This window comes from Podarcis vaucheri, assembly GCF_965113315.1.
Source record: "Podarcis vaucheri genome assembly, chromosome: 13".
Classification (NCBI taxonomy): Eukaryota; Metazoa; Chordata; class Lepidosauria; order Squamata; family Lacertidae; genus Podarcis; species Podarcis vaucheri.
In genome coordinates this window covers 16690068-16704968 of record NC_138751.1, presented here as the reverse complement: position 1 = coordinate 16704968, position 14901 = coordinate 16690068, and the positions used below count along the sequence as shown (strand labels likewise).

The 14901-nt window shown below is 47.3% G+C and overlaps 1 protein-coding gene across 1 annotated transcript; it reads left to right on the top strand.

The window, feature by feature from the left end:
* Positions 1 to 797: 797 nt before the first annotated feature.
* Positions 798 to 14188, top strand: LOC309517585 (carbonic anhydrase 4-like). The gene is made up of 9 exons (XM_082196805.1): positions 798 to 952; positions 3024 to 3108; positions 4279 to 4308; positions 5344 to 5508; positions 8650 to 8795; positions 11382 to 11471; positions 11656 to 11728; positions 11826 to 12007; positions 13804 to 14188. The coding sequence occupies exons 2-9, from the start codon at positions 3033 to 3035 to the stop codon at positions 13990 to 13992; spliced, it is 951 nt and encodes a 316-aa protein (XP_082052931.1). The 5' UTR covers positions 798 to 952; positions 3024 to 3032; the 3' UTR covers positions 13993 to 14188.
* Positions 14189 to 14901: the final 713 nt, after the last annotated feature.

Genomic DNA, 14901 nt, shown 5'->3' with positions numbered 1-14901 from the left:
AAGGGCGAAGGAGAGCAGGGAAATGGAGTCTCCTGTTGCCCCAAACTGCTGCTTCACGATAGGTAAAGGTAAAGGGACCCCTGACCATTAGGTCCAGTCGTGACCGACTCTGGGGTTGTGGTGCTCATCTCACTTTATTGGCCGAGGGAGCCGGTGTACAGCTTCTGGGTCATGTGGTCAGCATGACTAAGCTGCTTCTGGTGAACCAGAGCAGCGCACGGAAACGCCGTTTACCTTCCCACTGGAGCAGTACCTATTTATCTACTTGCACTTTGATGTGCTTTCGAACTGCTAGGTTGGCAGGAGCTGGGACAGAGCAACAGGCGCTCACCCCGTCCCAGGGATTCGAACTGCCGACCTTCTGTTCGGCAAGCCCTAGGCTCTGTGGTTTAACCCACAGTGCCGCCTGCGTCCCGCTGCTTCACGATACTTCATGGTAAAGCAGGACCATCCTTCCTAAATACCAGCACTTTCCCACTTGATGATAATGGAACAGATTGCACCTGCACCATGCAGATGACCCTGATAGGGAATGTTCTATATTCTGAAGTCTCAAACTAATTAAAAACAAAACGTCGAAGATGACATGTCAGAGAGAGAGAGAGAGAGAGAGAGAGAGAGAGAGATTTCTCAATTAAAAAATCAGATGACCAGCCACTTAATTTTATATATGATGACTTCCTTGCCGTATGCAAAGTGCACATAGAGTACATTGTCAACCTGTTCATCACCGCACTTGGCACCTCCTCTTGAGTGCCTATCTGTCTTGTCCTCAACTAGGTATCTCTTGTGCTACAGGGTGTGTCCAATTGCCACCCTTGGGTAACCCATCTTTCTCATCCACTGCTCCCCTCCTCCGTGGGGAGGGGCCCATATTTGAAGTAGTATATCTCTGGAAAGAAGCAACTCCCAGAGGATTCGGCAACAACGCAGGGCGACTCTGGTATAGAAGGTAAGAACGGGGAGGCATTCTCCTGGTGTAGAGATCAAGGGCAGGAGAATCTCTAGGATTTGCAAGATATGTGTGTGTGTGTGTTGCTAATTCCTCCTCCTCTGTTGTCTGTCATAAGGTGATCTCCTGGTCTGTGCCTCTCTTCAGTCCCCCAGCCTTCAGCTTGTGGCACAATGGGGTCTAGAAGCTTGCACAGCTTGGTTGCGTATGTGTTGTGGGTGGGTATATTATGCTGCTGCCCTTGGGTAAGTGTAGGGCCAGACGGGAGGACCTTTTGGTGTCTCCCAAATGCTTTTCTCTGACTAGAAGCCATACAGGGCTGTAGATGAGGGATGGGACGCCTGTGTCCCTCCAGTCATCGTCCAACTCCATCAGCCCCAGTCAGTGTAGTTAATGGTTGGGGATTACGACAGTTAAAGTCCAGCAACATTTCTGGAGGGTTGCAGGTTCCCCATTCTTGGTGTAGATCAATGAAGAGGTTGCTCTTGTGAGATGCCTTCTTCAGCTCCAGCCAAGCCCTGATTCTCTCCGCATCTCCTCCCTGCACCTTCCTTCTGGAGGAAGGCTCCTGGAACCTAGATAATGCCATCAATTGACAGTGTCAGAGTAAAATACTATACACAGTAAAATACTATGCTCAGGGTCCCTTCCTATGGTTCTGTACTCAATGTGCTCTCAATATTTTATACTGGGGACTCAGCTCTAAAGTGATTTGTATACTGTATTTTTCACTCTATAAGATGCACCAGACCACAAGATGCACCTAGTTTTGGAGGAGGAAAACAAGAAAAAAAAATTCTGAATCTCAGAAGCCAGAACAGCAAGAGGGATTACTATGCAGTGAAAGCAGCAATCCCTCTTGCTGTTCTGGCTTCTGGGATAGCTGCGCAGCCTGCATTCGCTCCATAAGACGCACAAACATTTCCCCTTACTTTTTAGGAGGGAAAAAAGTGAGTCTTATAGAGGAAAAAATACGGTACATTGCATGTGCAATATAACGTTGTGCCACCAAGATGGCAACGTGGAGTCCCGTTTTCCCCTGTTTCAATTTACAACGCTTTAAACTGAAAAGCATCTTTGATGTGTCTAGATCCAGCCTTGGTATCTTCTTATATGTTGTTTAATTGCTGTAGGTCACTTTGGGAACCAATCATGGCTGAAAAGCAGGGGTAATCTAGTAGTAGTAGTAGTAGTAGTAGTAGTAGTAGTAGTAGTAGTAATAATAATAATAATAATAATAATATAATATAGCAGCTCTGTGATCCCCTGATCAGCCAGGAGCACCCAGGCTGATCACTCAACAAGGATCCTACCCAAATTTCCCCTCAGGCCGCTCCAAGTTGCATAAGGGCATATGGAAATATTACGCGAATGCCTTTTGTTCCCTTTAACCTTCCACATTCAAAATTTGTTGTTGCGAAATTTGAAGTTAATTGCTGTTGAGCTAATTAGCACATAGGAGATCCTGGTGATAAGTAAATGGATGAGAGACTTCATGCATGGGCTGGTGTCGATCTAAGACAATTGTTCTGCCTTAGATAAGCTGGCTCATAGTTGGGCATCAGAGTTCTGAAAATTCCAAGTGGAGGCAGACAAGGCAGAGGTGGATTTGGGATGGCACAACTGTTGCGGTTGCACTGGGTGCTAGCACAACAACAATGATGTAGAACGGAGCGTGAGAGGCAGGTGGGGTGGAGAGGGTCCTGAATTTTAGTGTCACGCAGGGCGCCACTGAAATTCGAGAAGCCAAAGTCCACCCCTGGACAGTGCTCCCCCTCCACTATTGAAGATGTTGTGCCTCTGCCTACCAGCCACTAGGAATCACACGTGGGGAGGGAGAGGTCCTGTTGCGTTTCTGGGCTTCCCAGAGGCATCTAGTTGGCCAATGTGAAAACAAGATGCTGGACTAGGGCCTCATCCAGTAGGGCTGCTCTTCTGCTAAATTGCGACACTGATCACATAGCCGAGGAAAGTGGCTGTGAACGGGGCTGGCGCCTGCACTGCTTTGGTGCTGAGGGTTGGACAAGGCTGAGTGGGAGAAGTCTTTTGCTAACATGCCCTCTCTGCGCAGGTAGCAATCATGGCTCCCACGCTGAAACCAATCACACATCTAGTGATGTTGCTGCTTTTGGGAGGATCCTATGTTAGCTGTGAAGGTAAGCCTCTGCGGCAAAGTACGACGGTAAATTCTGGAGCGCAGAATTCCCCGGGAAGAAGGATTTGATGGTTAAACTGCTCTGAGAATTGTAGCTCAGGATAAGGGGCCTCCTTGTGACTCTCATTATGCATAACAAACCACAGCTCCCAGAATTCTTTGGGGGAGGCCATGACTGAATTCTCCCAGAATTCTTTGGGGGAAGTGATATCAGAGTACTTTAAATGTATGGTGCAGATGTGTTGTTAATGGGTCTCTGGTCGGAGACTGAAGGTTCATAGAGTCCAGGGCTCATTTCTTTGGCTCATGGGGCCAGAGTTTCGGATTAGTTTTGTGGAAGAAAGTGTTGCATCAGTCCTTGGGGATTTACTGGGTTCTGCAATCTTATCATCTCATGTTAAACCAGAGAAAGGAGAGGAAACCGATGCATTTTGATCCATGTTTTCTCCCCAACATACTCATTTTTCTCCACATTATTTGTCTGGACAATTGCATTACAAAATTCAGAGAGGTGTGAATGTAGAAAGCTAGTTGTGTTCCAGCTCACTTACTATTATGGAAAATGCAATTAAGGGTGGGGTGGGGTTTCAGATAAAAATACTAACCAAATGAAATTCTCCCCCATCTTCCTCTGTCTCTGTGTGTAGAGCAGGAAAAAGTGGAGGTAAGAAATGGCTGTAATGGGGGCCAGAAAGTTGGGTGAAGCTGAGCTGCTTTCACTTCATACAGTGGCAACAATAAACAGCCCCGGTCTTCTCTTGCCTTATAGACGGAAATAAGGCAGAAAGATGTGTGTGCAATATTCTCAAGTCTCTAATATAATACAAAATTTCTGTCCTTGTTTGAAGTGCAGGGGTCATTCAGTTTGTAGTTTAAGGGTCAATTATATTAATGTTAAAGTCAACTAGCCAAGAGGGTGATGGGTGGAGGTGTTGCTTAGTAACCAAGCAGAATTGCAATATCTTCACTGAGGTAGCACATACTCTGATTGGCTGTGTAGTTTGGAGGGAGTTTTCCTCTCTGTGTGCCTGGTTGAATGTCTTCCTGCTAAGTATAAGGCTTGTACTGAGAAAGACAAAACCTCTGTTGTTGTTCTTTTTCAGTAAAGTGTTATCGGGCTTCTTTTCTCTACGGACTCCCATCTGCTAACACTTCTCTCTTTCTCATACAGAGAAATGGTGCTATGACAAGCCAAGCTGTGGTAAGCAAAACAGCATTCCTTGGTTTCATCCACAAGCTCAGTATCTCCCAGTGTAAGAAGTAAAGACTATTTCTCTCCAGTAGTGCGGTTCGATCGCTGAGGCACAGAAAGGGTAGCAGGCCTAATGGGGCTTCAAACTCTCATTCCCACAGAGCAGCCTGTTTAATCTGCTAGGCAGGAAGCAGGGCTGAGCCATATTCAGCCTGAAAGAGGCCTCAGCACAAACTAGGCCACCAATTCAATAATGCCAGTTTGAAATTCCCAATTGGTTCCTGGTTCCCTATTGGCAGTTCCAAGTTTTCCATATTGAAGTGGGACAAATGGGTAGGAATTTGAGCAGTTGTTCAATCCAAATTAGAGTTTAGGCCAGGAATGGGGAACCTCCAGCCCATTGGCCAATCCTTGCCGGCCAGAAGCTGGAGTTTGACCCACAAAGCCATCTTCCCAACCGCCCACCAGCTGACGTCACTTGATAGGGCTGGGTTAAATCCTGCATGGGTGGGAGGACACCTTCTCAGGAGGGCGGGGTTAAATCTTCTTCCAGCAGCGAAGAGGTGTGCACAGCCAGAGCAGCAGGATTTAACCCCTTGCTCGTCAGCCGACAATTGGGGGGGGGTCAAACCCTGCTCAGTTTGGTAGGATTCCAGAAACTCCTGCCAGGATGAAGGAAGAAAATGTTTTTGTTTTAGTGACACCTTCAACCAAGAGGTTAAAACCAGTTCCCCAGCCCTTCCTTAGAATGATACCCTTCCCAATTCCCAGAAGAGCGAATTCTTCCCCACCCTTGCAACTTCAGTCCACAATTATGGTTGGAGTGAAGATGCTGGTTGCTGTGGAAGACTGGGTGTGCAGGATCAGGTCGTGACCCCCAGATTAATCAATAGAGTGCGTGTCTATATGGTACTGGAAGGCCAACAGTCACCCTTTCTGCTTCGATAAGCTGTCTTGTCCAAAGGGAAGGCAATACTCAATTTTGCCTTGGGCTCCTCCTCTTCCTCGCTGGCTCCACACCTGCTTCTGCCTCCCTCTCCCTAGGCCCCCCTACATGGAGACGCCTGGGCCAGTGCAATGGCAAGAAGCAGTCTCCCATCAACATTGTCACCAGGTATACACAGCCTGATTCCTGTCTGGGTCCCTTGACATTGTCCGGCTATGAGGACCGTCGGAGGCCAAGAGAGCTTTTGAACAAAGGAGACTACCGTAAGTATAGGCGACAAGCAACGGCGGGCAATGTGGAAGGCATTGGGAGGGATCTTGAAATTGGGACTCTGACCGCAGGTGCGTTATTCTCTGTGTCTCCATGGGAGCTGGTGGCTTCACAGCTATGCTTCAACACAGTGGGGAGACCCAGATAGTGGCATTGCTAGACTACAGCTACCATCATCACTGACTATTGGCCAAGTTGTTGGGCTGATGGGAGCGGGGATCCCAGACATCAGGAGGGTGGTGGATTGGAAGGTTGCTGCCACCAGTTAAATGGGCTCCGCCAAGTCTTTTAAAGCAACAATAAGATGAAAACAGATTTTAAAATGCATGGCGGCATTCTACATATCTGGGTAAAAAGGTAAAGGGACCCCTGACAGTTAAGTCCAGTCTTGAACGACTCTGGGGATGCGGTGCTCATCTCGCCTTACAGGCAGAGGGAGCCATCATTTGTCCGCTCCGCAGACAGTTTTTCCGGGTCATGTGGCCAGCACGACTAAGCCGCTTCTGGTGTAAAGGAACACTGACACCAGAGCAGCGCATGGAAACACTGTTTACCTTCGCACCAGAGCGGTACCTATTGATCTACTTGTACTTTTGGTGTGCTTTCGAACTGCTAGGTTGGCAGGAGCTGAGACCAAGCAATAGGAGCTCACCCCATTGCATGGATTCGAACCGCCAACCTTCTGATCAGCAAGCCCAAGAGGCTCAGTGGTTTAGACCACAGCGCCACCCGATTCCCCACATATCTGGGTAGTCTTGTCTAAATGGAAAAGGTTTTAGCATTCTCCAAAACGTGTACAGTGACAGCGCCTGCCTGATGTCAATACAGTGGTACCTTGGGTTACATATGCTTCAGGCTACAGACGCTTCAGGTTACACACTCTGCTAACCCAGAAATAGTACCTCGGGTTAAGAACTTTGCTTCAGGAGGAGAACAGAAATTGTGTTCCGGCGGCGCAGCGGCAGCAGCAGGAGGCCCCATTAGCTAAAGTGGTGGCATCGCTTCTCGGCCTTTTGGCTAAGATCAAGTGTAGCCCATTAGCTAAAGTGCTGCTTCAGGTTAAGAACAGTTTCAGGTTAAGAACAGACCTCCAAAACGAATTAAGTACTTAACCCGAGGTACCACTGTAGTCAGGGTGTTCGCAAGTGTGGAGGCTGCCACGCTAAAATATAGATTCCTCACAAGTGCAGAATGGGTGTCATGCACCACCTAGTAACATGGCCAGTGCTGCATATCAAAGGGATTGAGCAAGAATATATTGGGTAAGGAAAATCTCATAGGTAAACTGGCCCCAGGGAGAGAGAAGTTGACATGTACTCTGTCTATGACGTACAGAGGTTCCTGTCTCTCTTCTTTATAGCCAGCCATCAGTTAAAGGGCAGCGAACAACTGGTGTTATTAAACCGTCTGTACATAATCTAAGATGCAGATAAAGCCATTTGCCAAGAAGCGGAGTTTGGCCCTGCAGTACTTCGTAGGATCACGGCATCAGCAAATGCACAACTACAAATTCAGGAGACTTGAAAAATAAGCTTTGATGATTTCCTAAATCGAAAGACGTCACAGAACTACTTAAGCCGCTGCAGAACTAGACTGTCCTATCAGCACAGAGCAAAACCAAGCTGGGGGAGGGAAGGGGGGGAAGCAGCTGAGTGAGGAAAGTGGTGGATGGGGTGAAAGGATAAGCTCACTCATCCCCCCCTCCACTTCTTCCCTCCAAATTGCACCCTTCCAAAATACATTTTAGGCATTTGGTCCGCAAGGCCATTTTCTCTTAATCACACCCACCTGCCATTGCCCCTGATGTCTACCTGTCCCATAACTGACATATGACTGGATTGGCTCTTTGGGGGAGGGGAAGAATTCTTTCACATCCCTAAGTCCTACAGAAAGAAGGACTGAACCCCATGCCTATCAGCTGATGCACTTGGAGTTCAGCCCTGCTTGTTTGCTTACCTGAATCCTGCACGGTTACTATCTCCCCTCCCCCACCCCCGCAGGCAAACTTTGACAGGTGGGTGGTATCACCCACTTGTCAATCACCAGATGTCATTATGATGGCAGAGTTGGCTGACGGAGTGGTGGAGACAGAAAGATCTAGATTGCTGGGCTAGAAAGTTCCCCTGCCCCTGATTTTAGATATTCAGTGGAGACCTTATTAAAGGTCATAGTCCATCACACTTTTGCTGCATGAGAATACTCATGTGTAGGCATCTCGTTAGCAGCTTTCGTCCATTTAGCAGCATTTCTGGAAGCAGTGGTCAGCAACTGAAGTTACACTTTGAGATGAAACACCCACAGACGCTGTAAAACTCAGTCAAGTGATTTACTGCTTGACTGGTCATAAATGCATCACGATAGCACTATTTACAATCATTATAGCAATAGCTGTAACGGCATACATAAGCTTCAGTCCCTCTTCCTCTTTGGGAACGACCTAGGCAGACACAATCTATCGGCGGTCATGACACATCAGTTTGCAGACAGCATTTGTTGCTCAGTCGTCCGCAAAAAGCGAAAATGAAAGTTCTCCTTTGATTGGCACTTCCAGCTGAAGCTGCGCGTGTTCAGAGTGCCACTCCCACTTATATACGACCGTTCTGAAATCTTTTTCCTGTTTCTGGATGAATGACTCCCTAACAGACCTGCCTTCCCAAACACCACATGCATACGCACAATACATTTAATGCACATTTAAAGTGTGTTTGCTTCTCCTTCAAGAATCCTGGGAACTGTAGCTTAACCTTTACAGAACTACAATTCTGAACTACAATTTATTACTGCATCGCAGGGGGTTGGACTAGAAGGCCCTTTGGATCCCTTCCAACTCTACAATTCTATGATTCTATGAATTCCCAGCACCCTTTGCAAACTACAACTCCCAGGATTCTCAGGGAGTGGAAATGTGTTTTAATTGTACAGAGCACACACACAGCCACCTAGTCTGGTCTTTTCTGAGCACACCATTCTGACTACATGAGCCATCTCTTAACAATGGACCAGCCCCGGTGCCAACTCAGCTTCAGCATTTTGCCTCGCTGGTGGTGGGAATCCTGGAAACGTTATTATTCTTTTTTAAAATCAAAGGAGCCATCTCAACTCAATGCTTGCTTTGTTTCTTGGATCCATTGCAGCTGATGTTGAGATGAAGGAAGGAGCCACCGTTTCCAGCCCCAGCCTCCCGGCCAAGTACCACCTGAAGTCCTTCCACTTCCACTTTGGCACCAACCACCACGCAGGCTCAGAACATGCCATTAATGGCCAGCACTACTCAATGGAGGTGAGCCATCTGGGAGAGCGGGGGAAGCAGCGATGAGAGTGAGCAACAAATGGGCAGACTAGGGTAGCCAGCCTGGTGGTGCCCTGCGGACATTTGCGGACTACAACTCCCATCAACCCCCACAGTTGACCATGCTGGTAGGAGCTGATGGGAGCTGCAGTCCACAGCAGCTGAGCATTTTAGCCCAAATACAGTGGTGCCCCGCAAGACGAATGCCTCGCAAGACGGAAAACTCGCTAGACGAAAGAGTTTTCCGTTTTGGAGGTGCTTCGCAAAACAAATCTCCTATGGGCTTGCTTCGCAAGACGAAAATGTCTTGCGAGTTCCTGCGGTTTTTTTCCCCCTCCCCCCTTTTTCTAAGCCGCTAAGCCGCTTATCAGCTGATCCGATAAGCCGCTAAAAGCCGCTAAAAGCCGCTAATAGCGCTAATCCACTAATCTGTCAATGGGCTTGCTTCGCAAGACGAAAAAACCGCTAGACGAAGAGAATCACAGAACGGATTCTTTTCGTCTTGAGAGACACCACTGTATTATTATTGTTCTGCTGCCCTGGACCTATAAATGTCATTTTCCGCTCTCTGGTGTTCAGGCTGTGCTTTAATAATAATAATAATAATAATAATAATAATAATAATAATAATAATAATTTTTTATTATTTATACCCCATCCATCTGGCTGGGTTTTCCCAGCCACTCTGGGTGGCTTTCAACAAAACACTAAAATACAAATAGGGCTGCCTTCAGATGTCTTCTAAAAGTTTGGTTGTTATTTTTCTCTTTGACATCTGGTGGGAGGGCGTTCCACAGGGCGGGTGCCACTACCGAGAAGGCCCTCTGCCTGGTTCCCTGTAACTTGGCTTCTCGCAGCGAGAGAACCACCAGAAGGCCCTCGGCACTGGATCTCAGTGTCCAGGCAGAATGATGGAGGTGGAGACGCTCCTTCAGGTACACTGGACTGAGGCCGTTTAGATCTTGGCCACTTCCAGATGCAGACTGGTTTGGGCGCGGGGCCTCAGAGATGCTGCAGGGGACGCTGCAGATATGATTTGGAATGGAGCACAAAAGGCGAAGGGTCGCTGAATTTTGGCGTTGCACTGGGTGTCACTGAAAATTGAGACCCCAATGTCTGCCACTGCCAGATGGCTTGTTTATTGAGCCTTCGTCTTGAATTGTTTCCACTAAGTTCGTGGGGAGTTTAGATGATACTGGCTGTTTATTGATGAGTGTTCATTTTGATTAGTTTGCAGGGAGGTTATGCAATGTTGCATCAAGCAAAGGTTAACCCACACTTTCTTCCTTTTTAAGAATTCCACTGAGGCTGCAATTAAGGCTCCTGGAAACTCTGGGCTCTCGCTTGTTTATATGCTGTATCTCCCTATCCAATTCTGAGAAACACTGAGCAAAAAAGGCAAACATTCCAGGGCAGACCTTCCTCTTCAGCAGACAGTGTGCTTGCAAATGTATGATGTCACAGCTCCTAGGCTAGCTGGGGGAGTAAGGGTGCCTTTGGGTTAAGGTTATCAGATTTTTTTCAATGAATCCGGGGTCACTTTTCAACTTCAGTCGAATTCAGTGGATTTTGTCAGGGAACTGATTTGTAAATCTGGGGACTGTCTCCGGGAAACAGGGACGTCTGGTAACCTTACTTTGGGCTGTCAGTATCATGCAGGAGGGATTCAAGTGCATCCTAGAACTTTAGGTTTGCACAGTTGAAGTGGATTAAAGCAACACTCTGTCATTTTAACACAGCAAATCCCTTTCCAGCAGATGTTTTGTACTTTGGGATGTGAAAGGGAATGCATTGAAAAGTGTGGGATGAACTAATGATTAAGGGAAACACCTCACAAGGAAATCAAGTTGCAGGATGAACACTCATTATCATCAAACCACCCCGTAAACAAATCAGAAATCATGCTCAATAAAAGACCGGGCATGATTTAACTGGTGCAAGCAAATAGGGATGAATGCTCCGATAATCTGAAGGAGCTCTTACAGAACACAACAGCCAGATTAAAAAAATGCACATAGCTACTTATTTTTCAAGGGCTTGGGGCAATCTATTGCTTTTCTGGAAAGGAGGATACAATATAATAACCAGCTGTAGTATTACTAAGTGCTCTTGACAGCAGTGATAAATCTATGGGCAATGCAGAGTTTAGTTGCTTTTGGATGAGAGAGCATCCTGGAGATTTATGGGGTTGTATCTGGTGCTGCTTTCAAACCCACGCCAAATATGCAAGCAGAGCACTTTGGGAGCAGACTGACTCCCAGAGGAGGCAGCACAACTGCTAATCATAGCTCGCGTCTCCAAAGGGAGCAACAGCACTCCAAGGATGCCTGAGTTTACGTGGAAGGTGTGTGGCTCAGCCGTAGGGAATCTGCTTTGCACTCAGTAGAGTCCTGATGGATTGAACCAAAGACACATCTAGTCTAGTCTAGCATCCTCTTATCCAGAGCGGCCAGCAAGATAGTTCACTGCTACCCACTGAACTAAATCCAGGAATCTTACTCCTGCTCTCTCTCTGGCATAATTTAGAAATACCGTTCTCACTTTCCCTTCCCTTTCTTTTCCCTTCTCTTGCACCAGCTCCACGTCGTTCACACTAAAAATGGCATAAGCGCCAAAGAAGCGGCGAAGGACCCAGAGGGATTTGTTGTCCTGGGATTCTTCATACAGGTGAGGAACAGCACAGAGTGGCCCATGCTTGTGCAGTCAAAGGCTGGATTGGTACAGGAGCCCCTGAACCCCCTGGGGGCTGTTGTGGGCTGCTTAGAGCTCAGCCCTCTGGAATGGAGGAGGCCAAGAAGCTCATAGAGATAATTTCCTGTAACGAATGCCATTACCTTTCTTGTCCCCGTAGAAGTCCTTTGAGGCTCCTTTTGACAGTGTATGGAATTTTCTGGCTAGTAGCCTGCGCAGAATCCCAGAAAAAGGTGAGGTTCCCCCATTCCGCCACCCTGCCCCCATTTCTTAGAAAATGAATGGATCTTTCTTTCTACCAGGCCTCTCACCTTTCTTGTCTTTCCCCAGGTAACTCTGTGCCACTGAATGGGGAATTTTCTCTTTCGGACTTATTGAGACCAGGAGGTAGAGACACCGTTAACATTACGGACAAGTATTACCGCTACCAGGGCTCCCTCACCACTCCCAACTGCTCTGAAGCTGTGACCTGGTTTGTCTTTCCTAAGGTCATCAAGGTGCATCCCTATGTGGTGAGTGGGTGTCATCTATTCTTTGAGGAAGGGTGGGGGTGGCGGCAGCTGGAGGGATTGAATCATTAGGTTCACTGAATGGAGCCTGCTGGGGTCAGAGCGGACTGAGGCCTAGGCATTTTGATTCGTGGGTTCTTAGGAAACAAACATGGATCACAAGATCGCCACCACAAACAACACCCTCACGTTCAGATCCCCGACCCCAAATAGGTCACTGCAAGGTGCAGGAGAATTTCTCTTTCAAGTCCCAAAGGAATTCGACGCCTGCTCCACAATAACTTGGAGCAGGGTTTTATTTGTGGCAGCCCCTCCTCTGTGGAACAAAGTCCTCTGTTGACCAGAAGCAGGTGCCAATTATATGCACTTTCTGAGGGAAAAGATGAGGCTGTTTCTGTTTCAACAAGCTTTCCCACCTGGGCGAATAGGTCTCTGCCTTGGCTGTCCATTTCATATAGTTTTTAAACTGATTTCTGGGTTGTTGGTTTTTTTTATGCTGCTTCCTAACCATTTTTGCTGTTTTTATTATATTTCGTAGATTGTTGTGGAAGGTGATCAGTTAGTTAGTTCATAAGGATGTAAAATCAGATGGTACTATCCCAAAGTCCCTTACAAAAGGGACACAATATTTCAGAGTTCGTAAGGAGTTCCAGCTCCAAGCAATCAGGTTTCCTTGAGAAGTCAGCTCTCATAGGGGTTAAGGTGAATTACATGGTCCAAGGTGGGAAAGGGTTGAGGACTCAGGCATCAGAAGAGCCAAAGGCCAAGAGTGTAACCCAAGACAGAAAGGCAGGGGGTCAAATTCCAAAGGGAACAATGTAGAGGAAGAGAAGCAGGTGTTTCAGCCTGACAGGATTCTCCTCATACAAGTAAGATAGGGCCTGCTCAGAGTTGGCCTCCTAGTTCCACACCTTGCCCTTGTTGGGCCTGGTGGAACCTGATTGGTCTGTGAGACCAGCTGACTGAGGGCTCTGTCAGGTAAGTGGTGGGGCATCCCCTTAGGAGGTACCTTTGAGAAACACATCTCAGCCTGCAAGGTTTGTGGCAGGAACAATGTGACGCTAGGTAGCACAGATAGTGAGGTGCTGGTGCCCAGTTGGAGTCCTGGTTTGAGACTCTCATGTGTCCCGCCCCACCAGTGCCTCACACAATAGTGGGGTGCATCTGCACCACACATTTAAAGCACATCTGACACACATTCAAAAATACACAGCTTCCCCCAAAGAATCCTGGGGGCTGTAGTTTACACCTTGCAGAGCTATTATTTGCACCCTTTAATAGACTAGTCCTCAAGATTCTCTGGTGGAAGCCATGCACATCCAGTGTGGATGTCAACTAAGTTTACTAGCAGCCCAGATTATCTATGACCTTGCTGAGCCACATTCTCCAAAGAATGAGCATGGTCACCAGGGAAGTCCCCTGGTGAGGTGCTATAAGGGATTCTGGGGAGCTCCTCAAAATCTCCAGAAATGCTTCGGTGAGCGGGCTAGGTTGGGTCCTTCCTGCACAAGGTTTTCCTTAGAGTTAGGGTTTACCTTCCAAGGAGGCCACACAGAATCTTTACAGATCTGGGCTTGGCAACAGCAACGGAAACTTCTAGGTCAGTAGGCAGTGTCTCCTTTCACAGTCGCTTGGAGAGAGCTTTCATGGCGGAAGGCCACCTCGATCCCCAGGCACTCAAGTTCGACTTTAGACATTTGACACTGGTCCTTTTGCTGCATGGGTTTCCTGAGCTTGTATGTGCTACTCTCCTTTCCTCTTCCTCCTCCTCCCATTTCTCCTGTTTTTCTCCCTTCTAGGTGAAGAAATTCGCCAACTCACTCTTTTTTACCACCAAAGAAGAAAATCGGCGTATGCAGGATAATTACCGTCCTGTGCAACCATTGAACAACCGAAGGATCAGTGCCTTCGACCTAAATGAGTATGATCCGGCACAATGCCCTGGCAATCGTTTTGGGGCCAAAGAGTGTGTGGATTGCAAGGACTGACAGCAACTGTTTTCTTCTGCTTGAAAGATCTGAGCTATGCAGGGAGTTCCACCTCCTGACCCAAGAATCAACAATTTCTCAATGTGGTGTGTTTCATAAGGGAGACCATATTCTTTCCCTTCCCCCTCCCCTTTTGATGACAACACATATGAGGTATTTCTTAGAAAAATTAAAACCACCTCTATTACCACTCACACCCATGGCTGGTTTTCTTTTATTAAACTTACATTTACTCAATTTGTACTCACACTCAGTAGACAGAAGAAACTCATGAGATTTCAGGTGAAGAGTAATTGTGCTGTGGTGTTTTAACAGAAACTGAGCCCAGGTTTTGAGAGTTGACTGTGATTTGTCCCCCTGGCCCTTCCCCACACAAAATGGAGGTGTTCCTATGTCCCGCCAGTAGTGAGGAAGGCAGCTTATTCTTTTATTTCTTTAACATGCAAATGCTGAAACATTTTGCCAAAACATCATGTACACCAAGAGTTGCTTCAGTTTAACCAGATATTAATTCCTGGTTGGTTGCCTCACAGTCTGGTCTACTGTTCTCAGGGTGCTTCTGCCCATCATGGAGAGGAAAATTACCTCAGGCCAAGGAAAAACTTGGGGATAGCCATATAGGGCTCCCCAGAGACTGTACTCCTTGTGTGGAAAATGTGGTGGCGGCATGGTGTCCTCCGATATATTAAGCCACTGTGGTTAGAGTTATAGTGGGTACACAGTTGGACATAGGACCAGGGAGACACGAGTTCAGATTCAAGTCTGGCCTTATCATGAGGCAAATCATAGCAATTGCATCAGGTGCTGGGTCTAGGAAACAGTGAATTAACACCTTCCCAGCCCAGACAGCAAGGATCTTGTGGCTATGCAGGGCTCTCCAAAGCGCTTGCCCCATCCTCATGCATCACT